This window comes from Colobus angolensis, unplaced genomic scaffold, assembly GCF_000951035.1.
Source record: "Colobus angolensis palliatus isolate OR3802 unplaced genomic scaffold, Cang.pa_1.0 Scaffold275, whole genome shotgun sequence".
NCBI lineage: Eukaryota > Metazoa > Chordata > Mammalia > Primates > Cercopithecidae > Colobus > Colobus angolensis.
Window position 1 is genome coordinate 3,382,142 of NW_012115988.1, and position 22,853 is coordinate 3,404,994.

General features: G+C 40.8%; 1 protein-coding gene across 1 annotated transcript in view; it reads left to right on the top strand.

The window, feature by feature from the left end:
- Positions 1–22,853, top strand: part of LAMB4 (laminin, beta 4) — a 122,917-nt gene that overhangs the window by 74,841 nt on the left and 25,223 nt on the right. The window contains exons 19-29 of the mRNA XM_011948223.1: positions 433–576; positions 2,002–2,233; positions 2,680–2,837; positions 4,591–4,815; positions 5,583–5,803; positions 10,444–10,540; positions 12,372–12,747; positions 16,496–16,656; positions 19,230–19,435; positions 20,660–20,860; positions 22,248–22,365. Of these exons, the coding sequence (XP_011803613.1) occupies positions 433–576; positions 2,002–2,233; positions 2,680–2,837; positions 4,591–4,815; positions 5,583–5,803; positions 10,444–10,540; positions 12,372–12,747; positions 16,496–16,656; positions 19,230–19,435; positions 20,660–20,860; positions 22,248–22,365 (2,139 nt within the window). The remainder of the gene's footprint in view (positions 1–432; positions 577–2,001; positions 2,234–2,679; positions 2,838–4,590; positions 4,816–5,582; positions 5,804–10,443; positions 10,541–12,371; positions 12,748–16,495; positions 16,657–19,229; positions 19,436–20,659; positions 20,861–22,247; positions 22,366–22,853) is intronic.

Genomic DNA, 22,853 nt, shown 5'->3' on the forward strand with positions numbered 1-22,853 from the left:
GGCACAATCTAGGAAATAATAAACATTCCAAAGGAGGCGGAGCTTGCAGTGAGCTGGGATCCGGCCACTGCACTCCAGCCTGGGCGACAGAGCGAGACTCCGTCTCAAAAAAAAAAAAAAAAAAAGTGCCAATAGTATTAATTACATTAGAATAATTATTTAAAACCAATTTTAAGTCTGTTAACTTGTTAAGTAATGTTTATTGAGCACCCTATGTACCAGCACTGTTCTAAGTACTTCACAGACCTTATTTCCTTTTATCCATACAACAGTCCCACAAGGCAGATCTTATATTATCCCTGTTTAACAGATGAGGGAGTTGAGTGTTAAAGAGGTCTTTAATGAGGGAGAGGGAAACTATAGCTACTAATAAGGTGAGGTGCTTCTCTGCCTCTTCATTCATTTCTACCTCCCTTCCTTTGTTCCTTGCAGCCTGCAAGTGTCACCCCCAGGGCTCAGTCGGATCCAGCTGCAGCCGACTTGGAGGCCAGTGCCAGTGTAAGCCTCTTGTGGTCGGGCGCTGCTGTGATAGGTGCTCAACCGGAAGCTATGGTTTGGGGCATCATGGCTGTCACCGTACGTAGCAAAACACACCAGGGGAAACACTTGCTCACAGTCTTGACATTTTGACAGCAGGCAAAGTCATGGGGGGAGTTTTTAAGGGGAGGAGATTGGAAACTTGACTACATTATTCAGACTATCTATGTAGATAAAATATACTGAACATTTTTTTGCTACACTTCATTCATCCATTCATCAATGGGCCCTGACTGTAGGCAGAGCTGCATTAGGAACTGAGAGTAATGAACAAGGCATAGTCCATGCCTCTGGAAGTTTGCAGTCTGTATCAAATGGATGGTTAAGGTAAAATGTGGAGCACCATGAAGGGAGCTGGCAAAGCCAGCTTGAGGATCTAGCTCACGAGCCCAGTGGCTGGAAAGGCTAAAACAATGATACGATTGGGGAGTCAAGAAATGGACAATGATGCCACCACAGACAAGACTTCTCCCAATGAGGGTATCACCCTTTCTGATGCGAAGTTTGCAAACAGCCTTGTAACTCAGTTCATAAGTCACTCATTGATAAGGGTTTAGATGGGGCTTCATCCGCAGCTGGCAATCCAGCTGTCATGGCTATAGTGTTCAGGTATATAGTTCTCTCTTCACAGTGTAAATCATTAGTAAAAATACTGTTCCCTCAGATTCCTACCTTAGGAACCATGAAAACCTACAGGTAGGTTTATTTCCTTTCCAAGTAGGGAAACATATCTTTTCTGTCATAATTCAGAGAGATGGTTCCTCTTCCTGGGTACTGCTTGGGCGTGGCCGCCTACCCAGCCCATCACTGGACCCATCATTGCTTTCTTTTCTTTTCTTTCCTTTTAAAAAAAAGTTACAAAATGCCTGAGATACACAAAGGGATCTAGACAAAGGAACAAACATTTCTTCCATGCGCCACCCTATCAAATAAACTGGCATCACATTTTGGCACAGGGAAGATTGGCTCAAGGGAGTCAACAATTTATCAGAAAAGGATTGGGCCTCTCCCATCTTGTCTAGGAAAAAGAAAATTCTGACCGTGTTAAGATGGGTTCTTACATGGTTTATAATCTAGAGGTTATATTAATACTATACCATTATTATAGTATAGTATTTATATATACTATATTAATACTATAATATTAATACTAGAGGTTTTATTAATATACCTAAGATATATGGAAGTTTAAGTCGTTAAAAACATGTTACTTGTTTGGTTTCTCTGTATAAACAACAAATGTTCATAAGACCCAATTGTTCGCAACATACTGTTTATCCAGTGACGCAATGAGTTGTTATTTAACCTTTACCTGGAACTCATTATAAGCTCTGTCCTAAGCACGTTACATTCTTACTTGGTTCACCTGGCTTGAGACAGGAAATGCGACACCAGAACTGTAACTCTTTCACCACCACACACCACTCATCCCCGCCCCAGCATACTTCTCTTTGCTTTATCCAGCATGTCACTGCCATCCTCAAGGATCAAAGGACACTGTGTGTGACCTAGTAACAGGACAGTGCCCCTGCCATGGAGAGGTGTCTGGCCGCCGCTGTGATCGCTGCCTGGCAGGCTACTTTGGATTTCCCAGCTGCCGCCCTTGCCCTTGTAATGGGTTTGCTGAACTTTGTGATCCTGAGACGGGGTCATGCTTCAATTGTGGAGGCTTTACAACTGGCAGAAACTGTGAAAAGTATGGAATTCATATGCACTTTAATTTTCAGGTTTTTGATACTTTGTTCCAGTCTCCTAATGGAGGTCCATTGAGTAGAGACTCAACAATATTTAAGTGCGGGAGGGAGGACTGTTAAAGGTGAGGGAGATCATTGTTTTCTCACCCTTCAAAATCATCTTACGAGCCAGAAAATGTTGGATTAAATCAATAACACACATTTGCCTGGCATGTTACTTTCTATGTTCCTTAAATGTGACATGTAAATCGAGTGCTATTACCTAGAGTTTAATTGACCATACCTTGAGACTTTTGATTTAAAACCAAAAGTCGTTTTGCAGAGCAAATGAACGTCTTCTAAAATATTCAGTTTTCAGAGTTGCACTGTTTTAAAGCATAGCAAATCCTCATTGGCTAATGTGATCTTTTCCTGGGAACATTTTGGTGAAAGGAAATTGTCTTGACAGGTGTATTGATGGTTACTATGGAAATCCTTCTTCAGGACAGCCCTGTCGTCTTTGCCTATGTCCAGATGATCCCTCAAGCAATCAGTATTTTGCTCATTCCTGTTATCAGAATCTGTGGAGCTCACATGTAATCTGCAATTGTCTTCAAGGTTATACGGGTATGTGGTATAGTGCTTGATGCAATTTTTTCTCTTTATCCCACACTATAATCTGTAAAATATCATATATTCATGACTTATCTATCTTGGACAAGTGGTGCAGAAATGGTAAGAAGACACAATGTGATAAATTGCTGCTTTATTGAACAAAGAACTTGAATGATTCACAAACCAATGACAATTAAAACTCATTGGCCACCGAGCTATAATTGTTTGCAAATAATGTTCTAGAAAATTAATTGACCAAATGAGACCAAATCAATTAATTTATTTAAAATAAAATTATCACATGTTAAGTAAGATATAAATGTGATAAAGTAGCATATATACTATATATAACAAGCAACTAAAAAATGAATTAGTCAAATGCTTCTTTGAATAATTTCAAATATTCAATTTGATATTTCATAGACATTACTAATTTTTTCAGATATCTTGAAACAATATTTGGGCATTCTACAGACATCACATAAGTCTTAATTCAAAACATGCATCTCTTGCACAATTAAAAATGTTAAAGACTTTAAGAGGGCTAGGCACAGTGGCTCACACCTGTAATCCCAGTACTTTGGAAGGCTGGGAAGTGGGTGAGGGAGGATTACTTGAGGCCAGGAATTCAAGACCAGCCTGGGCCACAAAGCAAGACCCTATCTCCACAAAGAAATTTTAAAAATTAGCTAGACATGATGGATTGCATCTGTAGTCCTAGGTACTGGGGAGACTGAGGCAAGAGGATCGCTTGAGCCCAGGACTTCACGGTTACAGTGAGCTCTGATTATGCCACTACACTCCAGCCTGGGGCCTGTGCAACAGAGCAAGACCCTCTCTCTAAATTGAAAAAAAAAAAAAGGTATTTAAACATGAGTGTGAACGTTTACTACAAACAAGAAGATAACTTATGAAGTCTATTTGATTTAATGATATGTAGAACATATGGCAATATTAATGATAATTACCATCATGATAATAAATTACATGCCTGATTTTCCCCTCATTTGTTAACATCTAAGGTCAACAGTGAATTCTCACCTCATCCCTTGCAGCCTCTTTTCCATGCACAGTTTGGTGTGTTTGGTCAGTTTTTAAGAACTGAGACCACGTTTGGGCTAAATGAACATTTCCAAGTGGGATGAACCAAAATGTAGAGAGTGGAGCCACAGTTTGGGCACCTAAAAAGCTGCAGTCATCTCATGGTTGCAAGGGTAAAGAGTGTTGAAGAGAAAAGTGGTTCCTCCAGACTGCTTAATAGAAACACCCTCAAGGTCTCATATGTCATGAAAACTGCTCTTGCTCATCTTCACTTCTAGAAGTGACGGCTATTGCTGTTTGGGACTTTCCCTTCAGGCCCGCTTTATTTGCACCTTAGTTCACCTCTAGGATCACCTGAGAGTGGGTTGCCCTAGGAGAACAGGGGCTGAGATTAGTCTTGGGTCCTGGGGCACGCTAGTGTGATGCTGATTATATAAGGATCTAGAAATCCTGAGCCCACAGCTCCATGGTATTTGAAGAAAGCCTGGAATCCATTCTCCACCAAACACTTTTGAGTGCCAAATAATTATTTTGTTCTCTAAATGAATAATAATGAAAATGAAGGTTTTGTTTCACTTAGAACACTTTTCCTTATTCACCCCGAATGTGGGATTTCTCATTATTCCTTGAGGAGCCCAATAGTTTTCTATTTAAGACATCGATCTCCTCCTCTCTCCCAACACTGACACCTCACCCCATTACTTTTCCTCCCCCTGTCTTTCAGGTACTCAGTGTGGAGAATGCTCTACTGGTTTCTATGGAAATCCAAGAATTTCAGGAGCACCTTGCCAACCATGTCCCTGCAACAACAATATAGATGTAACTGATCCAGGGTCCTGCAGCCGGGTAACAGGGGAGTGCCTTCGATGTTTGCACAACACTCAGGGTGCAAACTGCCAGCTCTGCAAACCAGGTCACTATGGATCAGCCCTCAATCAGACCTGCAGAAGTAAGTCTGCAAAACTCGCGGGGTGAAATGTGTCAGCTGAGTGACAGCTTGTAAGTATGTTGTCAACTCTCCCATGCTCATTTCAGTTAGGCCAGTCCCAGCAGGCAAAAGCAGCACCCACTAGGTGACAGGGCTGTTGTACTGAACTCATCAACAGAAATTAGTGCCATGCAACCACTAGTATTCTCAGATGCAGCCACAATGTTCTCACTAGTGTTGTTAGTTTGCCTTTTGTGTCTGTTGCCTGAAATACCTGTCCTCGTGGATTCAAAGCATTGTTTCTCAGAGTTTAGTCCGCAGTTCACCAGTGCCAGAGCAGTGGGGAGGTGAGGTGTATTAACATGCAAATTCCTAGGCTGTACTTCAGACCCACTGAGTCAGAATCTCTGGGAGTGAAGCCCAGGAATCTGCATTGTAACAAACTCGTCAAGTGACTGTAATGTATAAGTGAACCATTGTTTTCAAGTCATTTAAATAAATGGAACTTTGGTGAGTGGCTTGAGGGAAAAATAAGATTTTTAGGCATCCTAACTGTGAGCTCTTGGCACAAGTTCCACCACATGAACTTGCCATTTGGGGAGATCGGAAACCATTAAATGTGTTCAACCTGCTTAGATTCTTCGGTAAATTATTTACTATTATAAGGTGTTTGTTCTTTGAGCCCCTTGGAGAAATGATACATCCAGGTCTAAAATGCTCTTTGTATGGTTTGCTAAATGCCAGATTTATCACTGAATTTACCTCTGATGATGGTTTTATCATCCCAGGATGCTCCTGCCATGCTTCTGGCGTGAATCCCGCGGAATGTGCCCCTGGTGGGGGAGCTTGCCTCTGTGACCCTGTCACTGGTGCATGCCCTTGTCTGCCGAATGTCACAGGCCTGGCCTGTGATCGTTGTGCTGATGGATACTGGAATCTGATCCGTGGCAGAGGATGTCAGTCATGTGACTGTGACCCTAGGACCTCTCAGAGTAGCCACTGTGACCAGGCAAGATACTTTAAAACTTACTAGTAGACTCAGAGTAAGGATTGATAGTGAGACATGGTTTCTAAATGTTTAAAGAAAGTTTCTTTTATGTACTGTTGTTAATTCGTGCATTTAAACAGGATTGGCCTTACAGGGGATGGAGTCAGCCTCTATCAAGGAATGAAAACCAAAAAAAGAGAATGAGCATCTCAAAGTTCAGCTTCGCCTATTTCAGTTTTCTCTCTGTGACTGAAGAAGTCAGAATTCATACACAATGGAACACAGACATCAACCTCACCTTTCACTATTTCATACATGTAATCATAGGGAAGACCTAAGAAATAGTTAATCAGAAGAGATTATTAATCAGAATGAAAATAAACAGATACCTTCAAAACCCACAAGTCCATTTGAAAAACTGAGCTGTTGTTTCCTATTGCTCACCAATTGCTTTACATATGGGTAAAATAAGAAGTCTTCTTGACTTCCAGACTGGCATCAATCATGCCTTAAGAATGTAGGCATGTGTACCAGGAGCAAATCTTCAATGTTTCATATACAACTAATACGACATAGATAGATGCATGTGTGATTTTTCAGTCAATAAACCAATGTGCACAGAATTTTTAATGAGGATAACATTACCTGTGGGAAAAAAACTATTTGTTAATATCATGCTTAGTTTTTTTGGCAGTTGTTTTGGTTTTTGTCTTTTGGCTTAATCTATTCTTTGAAATGATTTTCACATTAATAGAGTTTAGGGGGAAAAGGGTAAAAACAATGACAACAAATGTTAGAAAAAGCCAAATTCACAATATAGGGATCAGGATTTAATTGGAATGAAAATGCAAATTTAAGTAACTGGAGTCTTTTCAATTAATAAGCATGGCTCACCTCCTATTTCAGCTCCACTATTCAACATATTATTCAAAGGTCAAATCTTTTGAAGGTAGTTCTTATATGGAGAATGTGTTTTTCCTTCTCTTCTTTTCCTTTCTCTCCAATCCTCATCCACCAACCCACAAAAACACCATATCTTTTTTTTTTTTTTTTTTGAGACAAGAGTCTTGCTCTGTGGCCTAGGCCTGAGTGCAATGTCATGATTTTGGCTCACTACAACCTCCGCCTCCTGGGTTCAAGCAATTCTCCTGCCTCAGCTTCCTAAGTAGCTGGGATTACAGGCGCCCGCCACCATGCCCTGCTAATTTTTGTATTCTTAGTAGAGACAGGGTTTCACCATGTTGGCCAGGCTGGTGTCAAACTCCTGATCTTAAGTGATCCGCCCACCTCAGCCTCCCAGAGTGTTGGGATTACAGGCATGAGCCACGACACCCAGCCCCCACAACATACCTTTTTAAAAATAAGCTTTTTAGAATACATTTGTGAAGTTGTAAAGATAGAACAGAGAAAATAAACCCCTACACAGTTTCTTCTATTATTAACACCTTATATTAATTTAATAACATTTGTCACTATTAATCAATATGGATACATTATTGCTAACAAATTTAGTCAGATTTCCTTAATTTTTAGCTAATGTCCTTTTCCTGTTCCAGGAGTCCATTCAGAACACATTATGTTTAGTCATCTTATTTCCTTAGGCTCCTCTTGGCTGCGATAGTTTCTCAGGCCTTCCTTATTTTGTAGAATGTCACTCAATTCAAATTTATCTGATATGCTTCTCATGATTAGACTGGGTTTATAGGTTCTGAAAACACCAGAGAGGTCAAGTGCCACTCTCATCACATCCTGTTAAGGGTACATATTATTAACATGACTTATCACTGTTAATGTGAATTTTGGTTACCTGGCTGAAGCAGTGTTTGTCAGGTTGTTATATCATCAAGTTACTCTTTTTCCTGCTTTTTCTACTGTGCTCTATGGAAGGAAGTCACTATGTACAACCTACTTAAGGAGTAGGGAGCTATGCTTTTCCTCCTCAAAGACAGAATATCTCCACGAATCATTGGAATTCTTCTGCACTGGAGATTTGTCTGTTGTCTTACGTTTATTCATTCATTCGACCGTTTATTTATATCAGCATGGACTCATGGATATTTATACTTTTGGGGATAGTCCAACACTACTTTATTTTATAGTTCAAATTGTTCCAGCTTTGGTCACTGGAAGATCTCTCAGTGGCTCCTGTGTCCCTTTGACATAGGCCAATACTGTAGAGTTTTTAAAAGCATTCCTTACTTTCTGGCACTGCAAAATGTTCCAGGCTCATCTTATGTATTCTCTGCCCTAGTCCTAGAATCAGCTATTTGTCTAAGGAACACTGATTCCTTTACTAGAGAATGGTGTTAGAAACCAAGATCTGGACACTGGACGGCTGTGCCTGTTTTATAAGCTCCCCTCCATTCCCCACACCTGCAGCCACCAACCATAGAATAAAGTGGTACATCTCCACGTGACCACCTGGCTTCCCAATCCTTGAGGGACTCCTAGTGCTCAAGACTATGCTATATGGCAAGTTTCTTAGACCTTTTGGGAAGCATATTTGTAGCAGCATTCAATAAAGACCACAGTTCCAAGGCAGCCTATGAAACTGAAAGATAGATGGTATTGGTTTAACAAGGAAGCCCCTCATGACAAGGGTCCTTTGGGTTCTTTGGTGCATAGGGGATCCCTTGGGGGAACACTGGTCTCTGCAATCAAGAAACATGTTCACTGGAGTGCAGGGAAGACATGTGGACATTTAGATTCCCAGCTGTTTAAACAACTACTGATAGATGTCTCTGTATTAGCCAAGAGGTGGCTCCTGGTGCATTCCCACAGAGAGATCCAAATGTGCCATCCAATATTTTCATCAACACTTTAGATAGAGCTGGAGAAAGATGCTTCTCAAATTTGCAGATATTACAAAGCCATAAGCTAATATGATAAAGACAGAACAAGATATCCCAGTAGGCTGTCATGCAGGCTGGAAACAAGGAGATGAAATGTTAACAGGGTAAAAGTAAAGTTTTGCAACTGGGTTTTTTAAATCCCTTGCATAAATACAGGGTGGGAATAAGAACTTGGCACCAGCTCTTGTGAGAAAAATCTGAGGATTTTCATTGCGTGCAGGCTTCCAGTGAGCAAGCAGTGTGGCAGGGCTGCCAAAGAAGCGACGCCTGGACAGGCTGGAATAGGGGGGTGCTGTGCCCAGGTTGAGGACAGTTACCGTCCCATTATCTGCTCTACTGGCCCTTTGGTGCCAGGAGCATTGATGTCAGTTCTGAGCACCATATTTTAAACATTATATTGACAGACTAGTATGTGCCCAAAGGGAGACAACCAAGATAATGGACAGAACTATGCTATTCTGTGACGAAGGCTAGAGAGATTTAGGGGTGATCAACCTGAAGAAAAGAAGCCAAGGCAGGTTGGAATGGCCATCTCTAGTTGGGAGAAGGACTGTAAGGGGAAAGAGGCAATTGCAAACTGTTTTGTGCAATTTTGTAAGGACACAGAACAATGGGAACAAGTTAAAAGGAGGCAGATTCTACTTTGGTATAAGAAAGCACTGCCTAATAATCAGGGGCAATCAGCAGTACAATAGGCCTCGGGGCAACGAGCACCACATAACTCCTTACATTTGAGCAGAAGCTGGCAGGAACTCCAAAGATATTGAAACTTGGCAGATCCAGGCCAGGCGTGGTGGCCCACACCTGTAATCCCACTTTGGGAGGCTGAGGCAGGGGTGTCACTTGAGGTCAGGAGTTCAAGACCAGCCTGGCCAACATGGTAAAACCTCGTCTGTACTAAAAATACAAAAAATTGCTGGGCATGGTGGTGCATGCCTGTGGTCCCAGCTACTCGGGAGGTTGAGGTGGAAGTGATCGCTTAAACCTGGGAGGCAGAGGTTGCAGTGAGCTGAGATTGTGCCACTGCCTTCCAGCCTGGGGAACAGAGTGAGATTCAGTCTCAAAAAAAAAGAAAGAAAAAGAAAAAGAAACATAGCAGATTCAGTCACTCTATGAATCCAGCCACTTATTCACGGGAAACTTACGGAGTTGTTGTTTAAGCAGCTAATTTAGGACTACAACAATAGTGATTTGCTTTTGTATTTTCTCCTGTTAATTTTCCAGCGTCCTCAGTTTTCAGAAAAGCTGGTCTAGAGTTCAGTTGGGAGGGTAAAGAAAAGTTCAGCCCTCTCTGAAAAACACAGTTAAGTAACTCTCATTAAATCATTAAGCCTGAAGTACAAAAAAAAGATGTTTTCTTGAGCAAAATGCTAATCCAGTTGGTAAAAACTACATCATACATTCCATAATGAAAACATTACTTGACACATTAACTGATGAATGTTAGACCAGGTCTTTGGCCTCACTCACTTACAGAGGAACTCCCATAACAGTTGAGGAAAAGAATCTGGCCCGTTTCTCATTATGTGTTTTGTTTTCATTTACATCTGTGTATGTTTCCCAGTTTGGGCCACCTGTCCCTGAACAGCTGGAAGCAGGCGACATATTCAGGAGCTTTAGGCCAAAGCATATCAACTCCTGATCCTTGGTATTGTCGGGGGTGGCTGCTGGCCATGGGAATCATCCTTCCTCCGCCTTTGCACAGCTGTATGTTCTAAATCACCAGAGGGGAAAATGTTTCCTATTAAAATGCATTATTTTTTTAGACCATAAAGCTTGTCAATTCCTCACCCATGACTGTTCTCACAGCTTACAGGCCAGTGTCCATGTAAATTAGGCTACGGCGGGAAACATTGCAGTGAGTGCCAGGAAAATTATTATGGTGATCCACCTGGGCGATGCATTCGTAAGTATTGGGAATTCTAAAAACTCATTTATACAGTCAGCCTGGCCCTACCATGGACATGCTATGAATCAACTGAATTTTAAATTTCTTTTTTTTTTGGTTGCTTTTAATAAGGTGGACTTAGAAAATTCACAAAGTTTAATTCTACATTTTGAAAATAATCTTCCTATAGCCCTGCAAAAAGGTTATTTTCCTCCTATGTTAAAAATTTAGCCTATATTAAAATTCACAGCCTGTCTTAAAATTCCTCAAACTTATTACAGATGGAACAATCAGCTTCCAAAAGAAGAAAATCCAGAGAAATGTCAGGTATCATGGGCTCATCACCCTGGTCAGCGATACATAGCCACACATGGCAACTCTTTCCTCCTCTCCATTCCTTTATAAATGTGCCCTTGTGGCTAAAAAGCATTGCTCATTCCCTTGCCCCATTCAAATGCACATTCTGAATGATTTTCTCTGGGCCCCGCTTATTCAGTTTTCTAAGTGGAATTGCTGGGTTAAAACCCAGGGTGAAACTTTGGCTCTTGGAAAATCTACCTTAGAGCCTCTTTCTCTGTGTCCCTCTACTGTTTTGATAATCTTATTTCATAAAAATGCTTTCATCTTTTATAGAGAAGCAGTAGAGGAAACTGCAAATAATCAGGTCAGGCCACAAACCCCACTAAAGCTCCTGGGGAAGAGTGGCTAACGAGGGGGAATGGCCTCCGGGTGATGAAGTGACATGACACTGCCCCCCAAGGGGTACCTGCTAAGCCTCTGGACCAAGGCCAATGTGCTGGACAGATGTTATCTAGCTGAAGAGCCGAGTACGTTAACTAGTTTTTATTTGTAATTGGCATCATTTTTACTCAAACTAACAAATGCCTTTTTTTTTTTTTTTTTTTGAGACAGGGTCTCACTCTGTTGCCTGTGCTGGAGTGTAGTGGCATGAGCACAGCTCACTGCAGCTTTAACCTCCCTGGGCTCAAGTGATCCTCCCACCTCAGCCTCCAGAGAGCTGGGAATACATGTGTATGCCACCACACCTGTCTAATTTTTGTATTTTTTGTAGAGATAGGGTTTCACCATGTTGCTCATGCTGGTCTGGAACTCCTGGACTCAAACAATCCACCCACCTTAGCCTCCCAAAGTGCTGGGATTACAGGTATGAGCCACCACACCCAGCCTCAAATGCATTTTTAAATTAACTGTTCCTTGCGGTTAGTCCAAAAACATAGGCTAGTGATTCCCTAATCTTTTGGAGATTGCAGTAAGATCAGTAGATCTCCCTATCCTCTATCTTCAGGCTTGGTCAGAAACCTACTCAAATAAAGTACTGTGTGGAGTCAGTTTTTTTTAAATTAAGACAAAATGAATTTAATTTCCCCTCCTTTTTGGCAAATGAAATTGTTTTCCTTAAGTAACGGAAGACAGCATGGTCAGCACACCCAAGCTGGGCTTTACTCAGAAGTGTGACCGTGGGACTTCTTAGAGAATCTCGATACACCACCCTCCGAGGCTGTAGCAGCAGAGTTACTACCATGTGTCCATCATTAAATCACACTTCTTACTCAAATCGATGAGGATCCCACTTGTAGACACTTGCACTCACACAATAAAAACATCTGATATTTGCCCAATTGAAATAGTAAACTGATTTGTTAGTGGAATATAGAGAGCCATGCTGTCTTATAATGGCTATTGCACAGATCTCTGAAATTATATTGGCTTTAAATATTCATCTTAGAAGTGTGAGTTGGGAAGATTCTCAGGAAAAGACCTGATTCTTGAGCTAGTCATCAACAAAAGACCCAGTGACATTCTCTGCTCCTTCTCTTTTCCTTTTTAGCATGTGATTGCAACAGGGCGGGTACCCAGAAGCCCATCTGTGATCCAGACACAGGCATGTGCCGCTGCCGGGAGGGTGTCAGCGGCCAGAGATGTGATCGCTGTGCCCGGGGTCACAGCCAGGAATTCCCTACTTGTCTTCAATGTCACTTGTGCTTTGATCAATGGGACCACACCATTTCTTCCCTCTCCAAAGCGGTGCAAGGGTTAATGAGACTGGCTGCTAACATGGAAGATAAAAGAGAGACCCTGCCTGTCTGTAAGACAGACTTCAAAGGCCTCAGAGAGAACGTGTCTGAAATAGAAAGGATTTTGAAACATCCTGTTTTCCCATCTGGGAAATTCTTAAAAGTCAAGGATTATCATGACTCTGTTAGGTAAGATTTATGCTCAAGTAACAGACAGCCAAACTCCTGATTTGCCTTAACTCCCGCCAAGCTTTAACATCCTCAACCTTCAATTTAGAAATGTACCTATGCTGACTTTAGGGGACTGATAGTTTTTCAGTTAATAGCCAGGCTGGGCCGGGCCCCGTAGCTCATGCTTGTAATCCCAGCACTTTGGGAGGCTGAGGCGGGTGGATCACTTGAGGTCAGGAGTTCTAGACCAGCCTGGCCAACATGGAGAAACCCCGTCTCTACTAAAAATACGAATATTAGCCAGGCGGGGTGGCAGGCGCCTGTAATCCCAGCTACTCAGGAGGCTGAGGCAGGAGAATCACTTGAACCCTGAAGGCGAAGGTTGCAGTGACCCAAGATTGCAGCATTGCACTCCAGCCTGGGCAACAAGAGTGAAACTCTGTCTCAAAAAAAAAAAAAAAAAAAAAAAGCTGGTAATCATGTTTGTCTACTTTTTTCTCACCTAGTTAGGATTATATGTGATTTTTCCAGATGCCATTGGTTGTAACAAAAAGACAGTCATTAATGGGGAGCCCAAACTCAGTAAAGCTAAAAGATATAAAATTGGAAGTATGGTAGTTATGGTGGTTTCAAAAACAACATATATTTGTTTCAATGATACACCTAGGGAAAATTTGCCAAATCTTCCCAAGTTCTTCAGTTGTTTAGATGCCTATACACTAATATGAAGTCTTTTTTTTTTGTTTTTGTTTTTGTTTTTGAGATGGAGTCTCGCTCTGCCGCCCAGGCTGGAGTGCAGTGGCCGGATCTCAGCTCACTGCAAGCTCCGCCTATCTCAGCTCACTGCAAGCTCCGCCTCCTGGGTTTACGCCATTCTCCTGCCTCAGCCTCCCAAGTAGCTGGGACTACAGGCGCCCGCCACGTCGCCCGGCTAGTTTTTTGTATTTTTTAGTGGAGACGGGGTTTCACCGGGTTAGCCAGGATGGTCTCGATCTCCTGACCTCGTGATCCGCCCGTCTCGGCCTCCCAAAGTGCTGGGATTACAGGCTTGAGCCACCGCGCCCGGCCAATATGAAGTCTTATACCAAGTATTTTCATTTTTCGAAAAGGCAAGCTCATTTTTTATTACATATTACTGAATCTTTTAAAAAAATTTAACCATTTGTTGAGATTATGTTGATAGTTTTGGGCCACGGCTCAGCAAACTACAGCCCACAGGTGGAATCTTACACAGCCTTTGTTTATGTAAATAAAGTTTCCTTGGAGCACAGCCACACCCATTTATTTACCCCTCCTCTGTGACTGCACTCTCCAGAATGGCAGAGTTGAGTAGTTACGACAGAGATGCTATGCTTCCTAAGGCAAAGTTTGCCAACCTGTTATGGGCAAAACCAGGATGAATTGGGTATAGTTTCTACCCCCATAGAAGCACACAGTCTGCTAAGAAACCCGAAAAATGTGCCCATCTAGCAAAATATCGTTCCTCCCCAAGAAGAGTTCCTGGATTAAGGAATAGTTGAAGCTGCAGAGGCTTATGTCATATATAACACAAGTGTAAATATAAGGTCACTCATTACCTATAGGGAAATATCCCAGAAATATATGATAATTGCTTAAAAGGTGCACCAGGAAGAAGGTATTACCCACCTAGGTAGTTCAGGGAAAGGGTCACCGCATCATAAATGCAACGACAGGGCCCAGGGAGGCCACATGGCCAGGGTCAAGCTGGCAGGTGACAACAGGCACATCTATACCTCTCTAAAGACTTCTGGGCTGGGCACAGTGGCTCTCGCCTGTAATCCCAGCACTTTGGGAGGCTGCGGCAGTAGGATCACTTGAGGCCAGGAGTTCAAGACCAGCCTGGGCTACATAGCAAAAGGATCACATGAGCCCAGGAGTTCAAGGATGCAGTGAACTATGATTGTGCCACTGCACTCCAGTCTGGGTGACAGAATGGCACCCTGTCTCTAAAAACAAAGAAGCAATAAAACTTCTTCTGCATTGCAGGATCTGGACCCCTATGTTAACAGATCTCCTCAATTTTCAAGAGATGTCAGATATCCCTATTTTTACTGAACTATCCCCACTTCAAAATGTATACAGCTAATCCAATAGCACTTGTAAGAAGCCCTACTGTATAGCCCAAAGAAAACTTGTCTGAGAATGAGCTTTGGCCCATGGACCACTGGCATGTGGTTAGACACCATTAGGAAAATGTCAGACAAAGTAGCACAAAGAAAGCAGAATGAGCCAATCCACCGTGGACATTCTGGACAGAGACTGCAAGAGCCACAGGCAGAGCCAGAGAGAAAGAGCAAGAAAGAGGAGTGCCCAGCCCAGGTCTGGAGTGAGGAGAAAGCAGGAGCTGCTGAGCTTCTTCAACCAGCAGCCCAGAGGCCTGTTCCCTTCTAGCCCACCTGCCAAACTCCTGTTTCGCTTTAACAGCCACACAAACATCACCTCCTCCCTGAAGTCTTTCCTGACTTCCTCACAGAGAAGCCTGTGTTTCCTTCTCCATCTTCTCACCTCTTTGTGCTCCTTTGCCATTTCCTTGCTGGGGGGCACCCTGGACAGGGCCTGCCCTATCATGTGCTTGTCTTCTCCAGGCCTGGTGTAGTTCTATTAAAAAAAATGTTGCTGGATAAACTACAAGTGGAAGGGGAACAGGAGGACAAAGAACCCTGGGTGTCATGAGCATAAATTCAGAAGTCAAACCACCTGCTTTAAATCCACTTACTAGATGTGTGGCTTTGGGCAAGCTACTAAACTCCTCTAAGCTTCAATTTCTTCATCAAAAAAGGGAGAGAAGGTCTGGATTTCATAGGATTCTTGTGAGAATTACTCAAGACCCATCACTTAGCATAGTGTCCGGCATAGGTAAGTGCTTAAGGAGTCCCAATTAGAGTAATTGTCATTATTTTTATTGTTATTATTGTTAGCCTAAAGAATTGCAGTTGTGACAATTGGAGCTTAAAGGAAGAGTCTATAGATTAGAGGGGAGAGTTACAGCAGAAAACGGAAGGAAGTATTGCAGTTGTGCCAAGATAAATTAGTCCCATAAATTCATTTTATAACTTCCCCCAACTGTACACTTTGAGATTTGCACACAGTTTCTCCATCATGAGGAATGTGTTCATTATCCCCTCAAAGCAACTGTAGGTGCTAAACCCAGCAAATTGAAGCAGGACAAAGGTGTACCCCATCAAAGAAGGTGATGGGAAAAAACCCAGGGGAACACTCACCAGCAAGAAAACCTCCCTGTCACTAATGGAAAGTAAGAGTTGAGACCCTGAACAGAAGTTGCACGAAAAAGAACCTTGCTGAATGCAGATTGATTCTAAATGAAGAGCTGATTTTACCCCAGGCTAAGTAAATGGTTCTGTTTTATCATATGTTGAAAGCCAGATGTAGACCAGCTCCCTTAGACTGATTTAATTGAAGCATGTCTGAATGCATGTTTTCAAACCCAAAACGAAGGAAGACAGAGCATAAACAGTCCAAATGGAATGATTTGAGAGCCTTTATTCTACTATTCCTTGTATGCTGTCCATATTTTAAATGAATGTTGCAATAGTCCAGGAAGGTGAATTAAGATGAAAGAGATGAGACATAAACACGATTATAAACAGTCAAATGAAAAACTTGAGTAGAAGGAATCCCTTCTAATCAAGAATACGTAACAGTTAGGGTAATTTTGGTGGCATTTTTTCACCAACATATCAAATATAATACAAGCTTAACTATTTACCCTCATTTTCTCTGACAGAAAACAAATCATGCAGCTAAATGAACAACTGAAAGCAGTGTATGAATTTCAAGATCTGAAACATACAATGGAAAGAGCAAAGAATGAAGCAGGCCTCTTACTTGAAGATCTTCAGGAAGAAATTGATTTGCAATCCAGTGCCCTTAATGCAAGCATCGTGGGTAAGGGAAAAATGCATTTTTGACTGTGTCTGCACAACGTTTGATGAAATCCATAGTGCATTCCATTAGTGAGTCATCCTGTGCTTACCACCGTAGTGCCTGAGCACTTCAGAACATGCAAACACAACCATTAAAGGTATTATTTGTTCATGAATATTTCAACTTTTTAAACATCACAGAGCCTGGATAGCATTCACTCAAAAATAACAAGTAAACAATGTCTGATATTAAACAAATGCTAACACCCAAAGTAATCTAGTGCCAAACCCATGTAAGGGGTCTTGAGTAATCAACAACTTAGAAAATCTAATATGGTCATAAGCAAATGAGAGAGACATGTTTATAAGCCTTTCTTGGTATAGGCCACTCCATTTTCAGTAACCATAAGTGCAAAGGAATGTGAGGCAAAAACAAAACAAAACAAAACAAAACCCACAACATTTCTCATAAGAGCTTTGTAAGGGTGGAAGTCATGCAACATAGTACAAGCCCTTAACTCATATCGCATAGTTCTTAAAACTGAATGTGAGCCATACCTAAGCCAAGATAATCTGCAGGAGAAATGGAACTCTAAAGCAAAACTTTGATTAGCTCATCTCCTATCCAAGATGATACCTCTGTTATATTTGGAAATGGACAACCTGTTACTACTGAGAGAAGCATCACTGAGTTTATTCACACCTAAGACATCCAATTGAGAGGCAAATATACATGAATCCATGTCAGGAAAAAACTTTGACTGCTTTCGTTATCCTATGTATATACTCCTGTGTTTTATCTGATTTTGACCTAGAAGAGAAAAAAAATAGAAGGCAGTTAGGAACACCTAATTTCCCTAAAGGAATGCCTAAATTTAGTGAAATAAATTCTAGCAAAGATGTATTGATGCTGTTTAATAAATGCCATGTAATGAGTAAGGAATCTATTCTGATTCCTAATCTAGAAGACAGTTCCCACTAAAAGAACTCAAAATCCATCAGCGGTCACCTGACAGCCAGGTAAAATAAAATGAAACTGCCCCCATACTAATCCTCTCAAACTTGCAGTCCAACAGCAGTTACTGGGCTTTTTTCCAATGCCTGACATTGCGCAGTAGAAACAGGCAGATCATTACAGCAAGTTCTACCTTTGAGTTATTTCTGTCTAATGGGGGCAGGGGACAAAAATATAAGCCACCCCAAACAGCATTAAGACTATTAGACCATCTTAAAGCTGCTTCAAAAACAGAGTAGCAAAAACGGAATTCTTCCTGGGTTCATTAGTAAAGCCTTCAGGGAATAGCTGGCAATTGAATTATCTCCACAGGTAGGAGAAAATCTTCCATAAAAATGAAAGAATAAATGAATTCCGAGTAATAGGAACTTTTTTTTCATGATAAGTGAAAAACATGATATATTAAGAGTATGGTCTTGTAAGAACCAGAAAAGTTTGAAAGATAAGGTATGGTTGTCTCCTGCCTGGATTATGGTTCTATAGGGAGTAAAGATCAGATCAGGACCATGGGCCTCTGGTTCCTAAAATATAGAGTTATAGTTTAAACCCCTAATATACTATAATTTACAATAAAATATATCATACACACCTTATTACTTTCACAAATTTGTATTAATAATACAAACATAGAAATGTAGAGAAGTGCTTAAGAACACAGGCTCTAAAGTCAAACATCCTGGATTCACATCCTGGTTTCATCTCTTACTATCAATGAGAACTTAGGCAAATAACTTTCCTCAATAGAGCCTCAGTTTCCTTATTTGTAAAATGAAGATGATCATACTAATGTGCATTTCACACTGTTTTGTGAAGATTGAAGAAGAAAATTGATGGGAAGTATAGTACAGGCACCTACAAAGCACCCAACTAGCTGTTGTTAGCTATTGTTATCAGCCTCAACATCAGGGTTCAGGAAACCGCAGCATCAGGACGAATCCTGCCCACAGCCTGTCTTTGTAAATACTGCTGCAGTAGAACACAACCTCACCTGTCTATTTACATATTGCCTGTAGCTGCTTTCACTCTACAATGGCAGAGGTGAGTAGTCGGAACAGAAATGCTTTGGCCAGCAAAGCCTTAAACGTTAATTATTTGGCCTTTGGAGAAAAAGTTTGTCAACTCCTGCTCTATAGGGTTAAGTAAATTTAGTTGCTTTATTATATTTGAGTGTATATAGGTATTCATAGTTAATACCTTATATTTGTGGAAATATATACAGAATATATTCATATTATCTCAATTCTCACAAATTATTATCACCAATTTACAGAGGAAGAAACGAAATATAAGAGATGAACTGATTTGCTCAAGGGTATGCCCAGGCAGTAAAGGGTGAAGGCAGGACTCACACCACATCTGTGGACTTGAATCTCAATGCCGTGTATCTATTCTATCCATATCTATTATACTATAGCTAATCCTTCCCCCATCAAATGCAAATTCAAGGAAGATGTTGAAATTTTATAGTGATAGTTGAGACCAAGACAGTAGCCAAATGATAGAATGATTATCTTAATAGCTGATACGTAATTTCATTTGTTTTCAAAAAATTCACCTCACTTCAATTTGCATTGACATAGACTCCTCAGAAAACATCAAGAAATATTATCACATATCATCATCTGCGGAAAAGAAAATTAATGAAACTAGGTCTACCATTAATACCTCTGCAAATACCAGGAATGACTTTCTTACCATCCTAAATACACTAACCTCCAAAGGAAACTTGTCATTGGAAAAATTAAAGCAGATTAAGATACCAGATATCCAAATATTGAATGAAAAGGTAAATATTCGTGATGGTAAGGTCAAAGCATTTGAGGTTTTTACTTGATATACGAACCTCTTCAATGATATTGCCCTAGCTTACATTCTAAATTTCTTTTCATTATATATTATAAATACATAATTATATGTATGTATATAAAATATATATTTTATTATATACTGTAAAAAGCCTTATTTTTATTTAACTCAAGAATTGATCAAAGAGTAAAGATTATGGCTTGATTTGATTATTTGATATCATTTACTATTTCTAAAACAGTACAGGCTATGAACATTTGCTCCTCTTGCTTCATTATAAGAAAAAGGCTAATTCTCTCAAAAGAATAAAAAGTGCAGGCTGGGCATGGTGGCTCATGCCTGTAATCCCACCACTTTGGGAGGCCAAGGCAGGCAGATTACCTAAGGTCAGGAGTTCGAGACCAGCCTGACCAACATGGTGAACCCCCTCTCTACAAAAAACACAAAAATTAGCTGGGGGTAGTGGTGTGCACCTGTAATCTCAGCTGCTCAGGAGGTTGAGGCAGGAGAATCACTTGAACCTGGCAGGTGCAGGTTGCAGTGAGCGGAGGTGGTGCCTTTGTGCTCCAGCCTGGGTGAGAGAGCAAGACTCTGTCTCAATAAATAAATAAATAAATATTTTTTAAAAAGTGAAACTCATGTGTAATTCCTATAAGTTCGACTGTTTTCTCAGAAAACCATAAATATAAAGAATGACAGACTGACACAATACTGATAAGTAATTTAGATGTTTAGTTACCTAGGAAATGTTTAATGTTTAATGGGTTACCCCTATGTACCAAGGATGAACAACTATTGAAGAAACATATGAATAAAGCAGTGCCTTCACTCAATGAGCCTGGATGGCATTACAGCTCTGACGGCCATGCATGGTTGCTCATGCCTGTATTCTCAGCACTCTGGGAAACCGAGGTGGGCAGATCACCTGAGGTCTGGAGTTTGAGACCAGCCTGACCAAACTGGTGAAACCCCATCTCTAATAAAAATACAAAAAATTAGCCAGGCATAGTAGTGGGCACCTGTAATCCCAGCTACTTGGGAGGCTGAGGCAGGAGAATCTCTTGAACCCGGGAGATGAACGTTGCAGTGAGCCAACGTCACACGATTGCACTCCAGTCTAGGCAACAAGAGCGAAACTCCATCTCAAACAAAAAAAAGCTCTGACAACAAGTTGCTATTTAATGTAAATCATTTCTCTTGCAAGGTGTGTGGAGATCCAGGAAATGTGCCACGTGTTGTGCCCTTGCCCTGTGGCGGTGCTGTCTGCATGGGCCGGGAAGGGCACAGTGGGGGTGCCGGCTGTCATGGCTCCCTGACCCTCTCAACGAATGCCCTCCAGAAAGCCCAGGAAGCAAAATCTGTTATTCATAATTTAGATAAACAGGTTCGTGGATTGAAGAATCAGGTAAATACCTTCCCTTGCTTTATTTGTAAAGTTATAGCAATAAAGAAGCAGACTGCTTGAAATTTATAAAACTGCCATATAACTTCCAAGTGAGAAGATAGATTCTAGATAGTTGGTGTTCTTTTGCCTGGAAATATGGGATAAAATTGTAAATGATGTGAATGTAGATTTAGAAATAGAGGTGAATGGTGATATTTTCCAATTATATATATGTATACAGTTGACCCTTGAACAACATGGGGCTTAGGGACACCAGGCTTCCACTCCACAACTGAAAATTTATGTATAACTTTTGATTCCCCCAAAATTTAACTGCTAATAGCCCACTATTGACTGGAAACCTTACCCATAACTTAAATAGTCAATAATATATATTTATGTATGTATTATCTACCATAATGTAATCATAAAGTAAGCTAGAGAAAAGAGAATATTATCAGAAAAATCATAAGGAAGAGAAAATATACTTACTATTCATTGAGAGGAAATAGATCATCATTAAGGTCTTCATCATCATCTTCACATTGAGTAGGCTGAGGAGGAGGAAGAAGAGGGGTTGGTCTTGCTGTCTCAGAGATGGTAGAGGTGGAGGAGGTGGAAGAGGAGGCAGAAGAGGTAGGCACACTCAATGTAAGTTTTATTGAAAATAATTTGTATGTAAGTGGGGGTGTGCAGTTCCAGCCTGTGTCATTCGAAGGTCAAGTGTGTATGTGTGTGTGTAAAGAGAGAGAAAGAATTCAAGGTACATTATCATAAGCCATAGACTCGTGTGGACATGTTTGTTTACAGCAAAAAACTACATAGAAATGTCAGGACTCCAAGCCTTAAAAATTTGAAAACAGGCCAGGAGTAGTGGGTCACGCCTATAATCCTAGCACTTTGGGAGGCCAAGGCAGGAGGATTCCTTGAGCCCAGGGGTTCAAGACCTGCCTGGGAAACATAGGGAGACCCCATTTCTATTTTATAAAAATAATAATAATAATAATAATAAAAGAAGTATTTAGATAATTAAATTTTTTAAAGGGTTGAAAACTATAGATCTCTCAAAGAATAATTTTTCATAAATTCATAAATATATAAGGGTATATTTGAAATCCTACTAAATATACACATTGTAATGTTAGAATTTAATGTTAGAAAATAGCTTAATAGGAATTAAACTAGGGAAAAAAAATAGGAATTAAACTGTGCCTTGAACTCATTCCCCTGTTGATAGACTGAGAAAGTTGTTTTAACATTTAAGTACCTTATAATTAAATCTATAATAATTTGAAATGATTTCATTTACTTTTCTGGTCATATTTATAAATGAGCATCATTTTTAATTACCTAGTTTTCTTTAGACTTTTTTGTGAGAATGCATTTAATTCTCTGGCTTGAAAACAAGGTAGTGGTGTGCTCCCCAATCTATTTCTTTTCTGACAATATGCAAAGAGCCTCTGACAAAGAAGAAAAAGCTTTTAAAGAGCTGAATTTTTTACCACTATATGTTAAATATTGTATCAGTAAGCATTCTTGTTTGCAAGCAAAAAAAAGCCCACTCCTGGCCAGGCGCAGTGGCTCACGCCTGTAATCCCAGCACTTTGGGAGGCTGACACAGGTGGATCACCTGAGGTCAGGAGTTCGAGACCATCCTGGTCAACATGGTGAAACCCTATCTTTACAAAAAATAAAAAATAAATAAATAAATTAGCCGGGTGTGGTGGTGCATGCCTGTAATCCCAGCTACTCGTGAGGCTGAGGCAGGAGAATTGCTGGGACCTGGGAGGCAGAGGTTGCAGTGAGCCAAGATCACGCCATTGTCCAGCCTGCGCTGACAACAGTAACACCCTGTCTAAAACAAAAACAAAAACAAAAAAAACCCACTCCTGAATACAAAGGAAACATATGTAAGGACATCTGGGTCTCAAAATCGAGTAAAGGATAGAGGTCCAAGCTTGGAAATGGGGTGAGAACCACAGCCAAGATATATATATATATACACACACACACA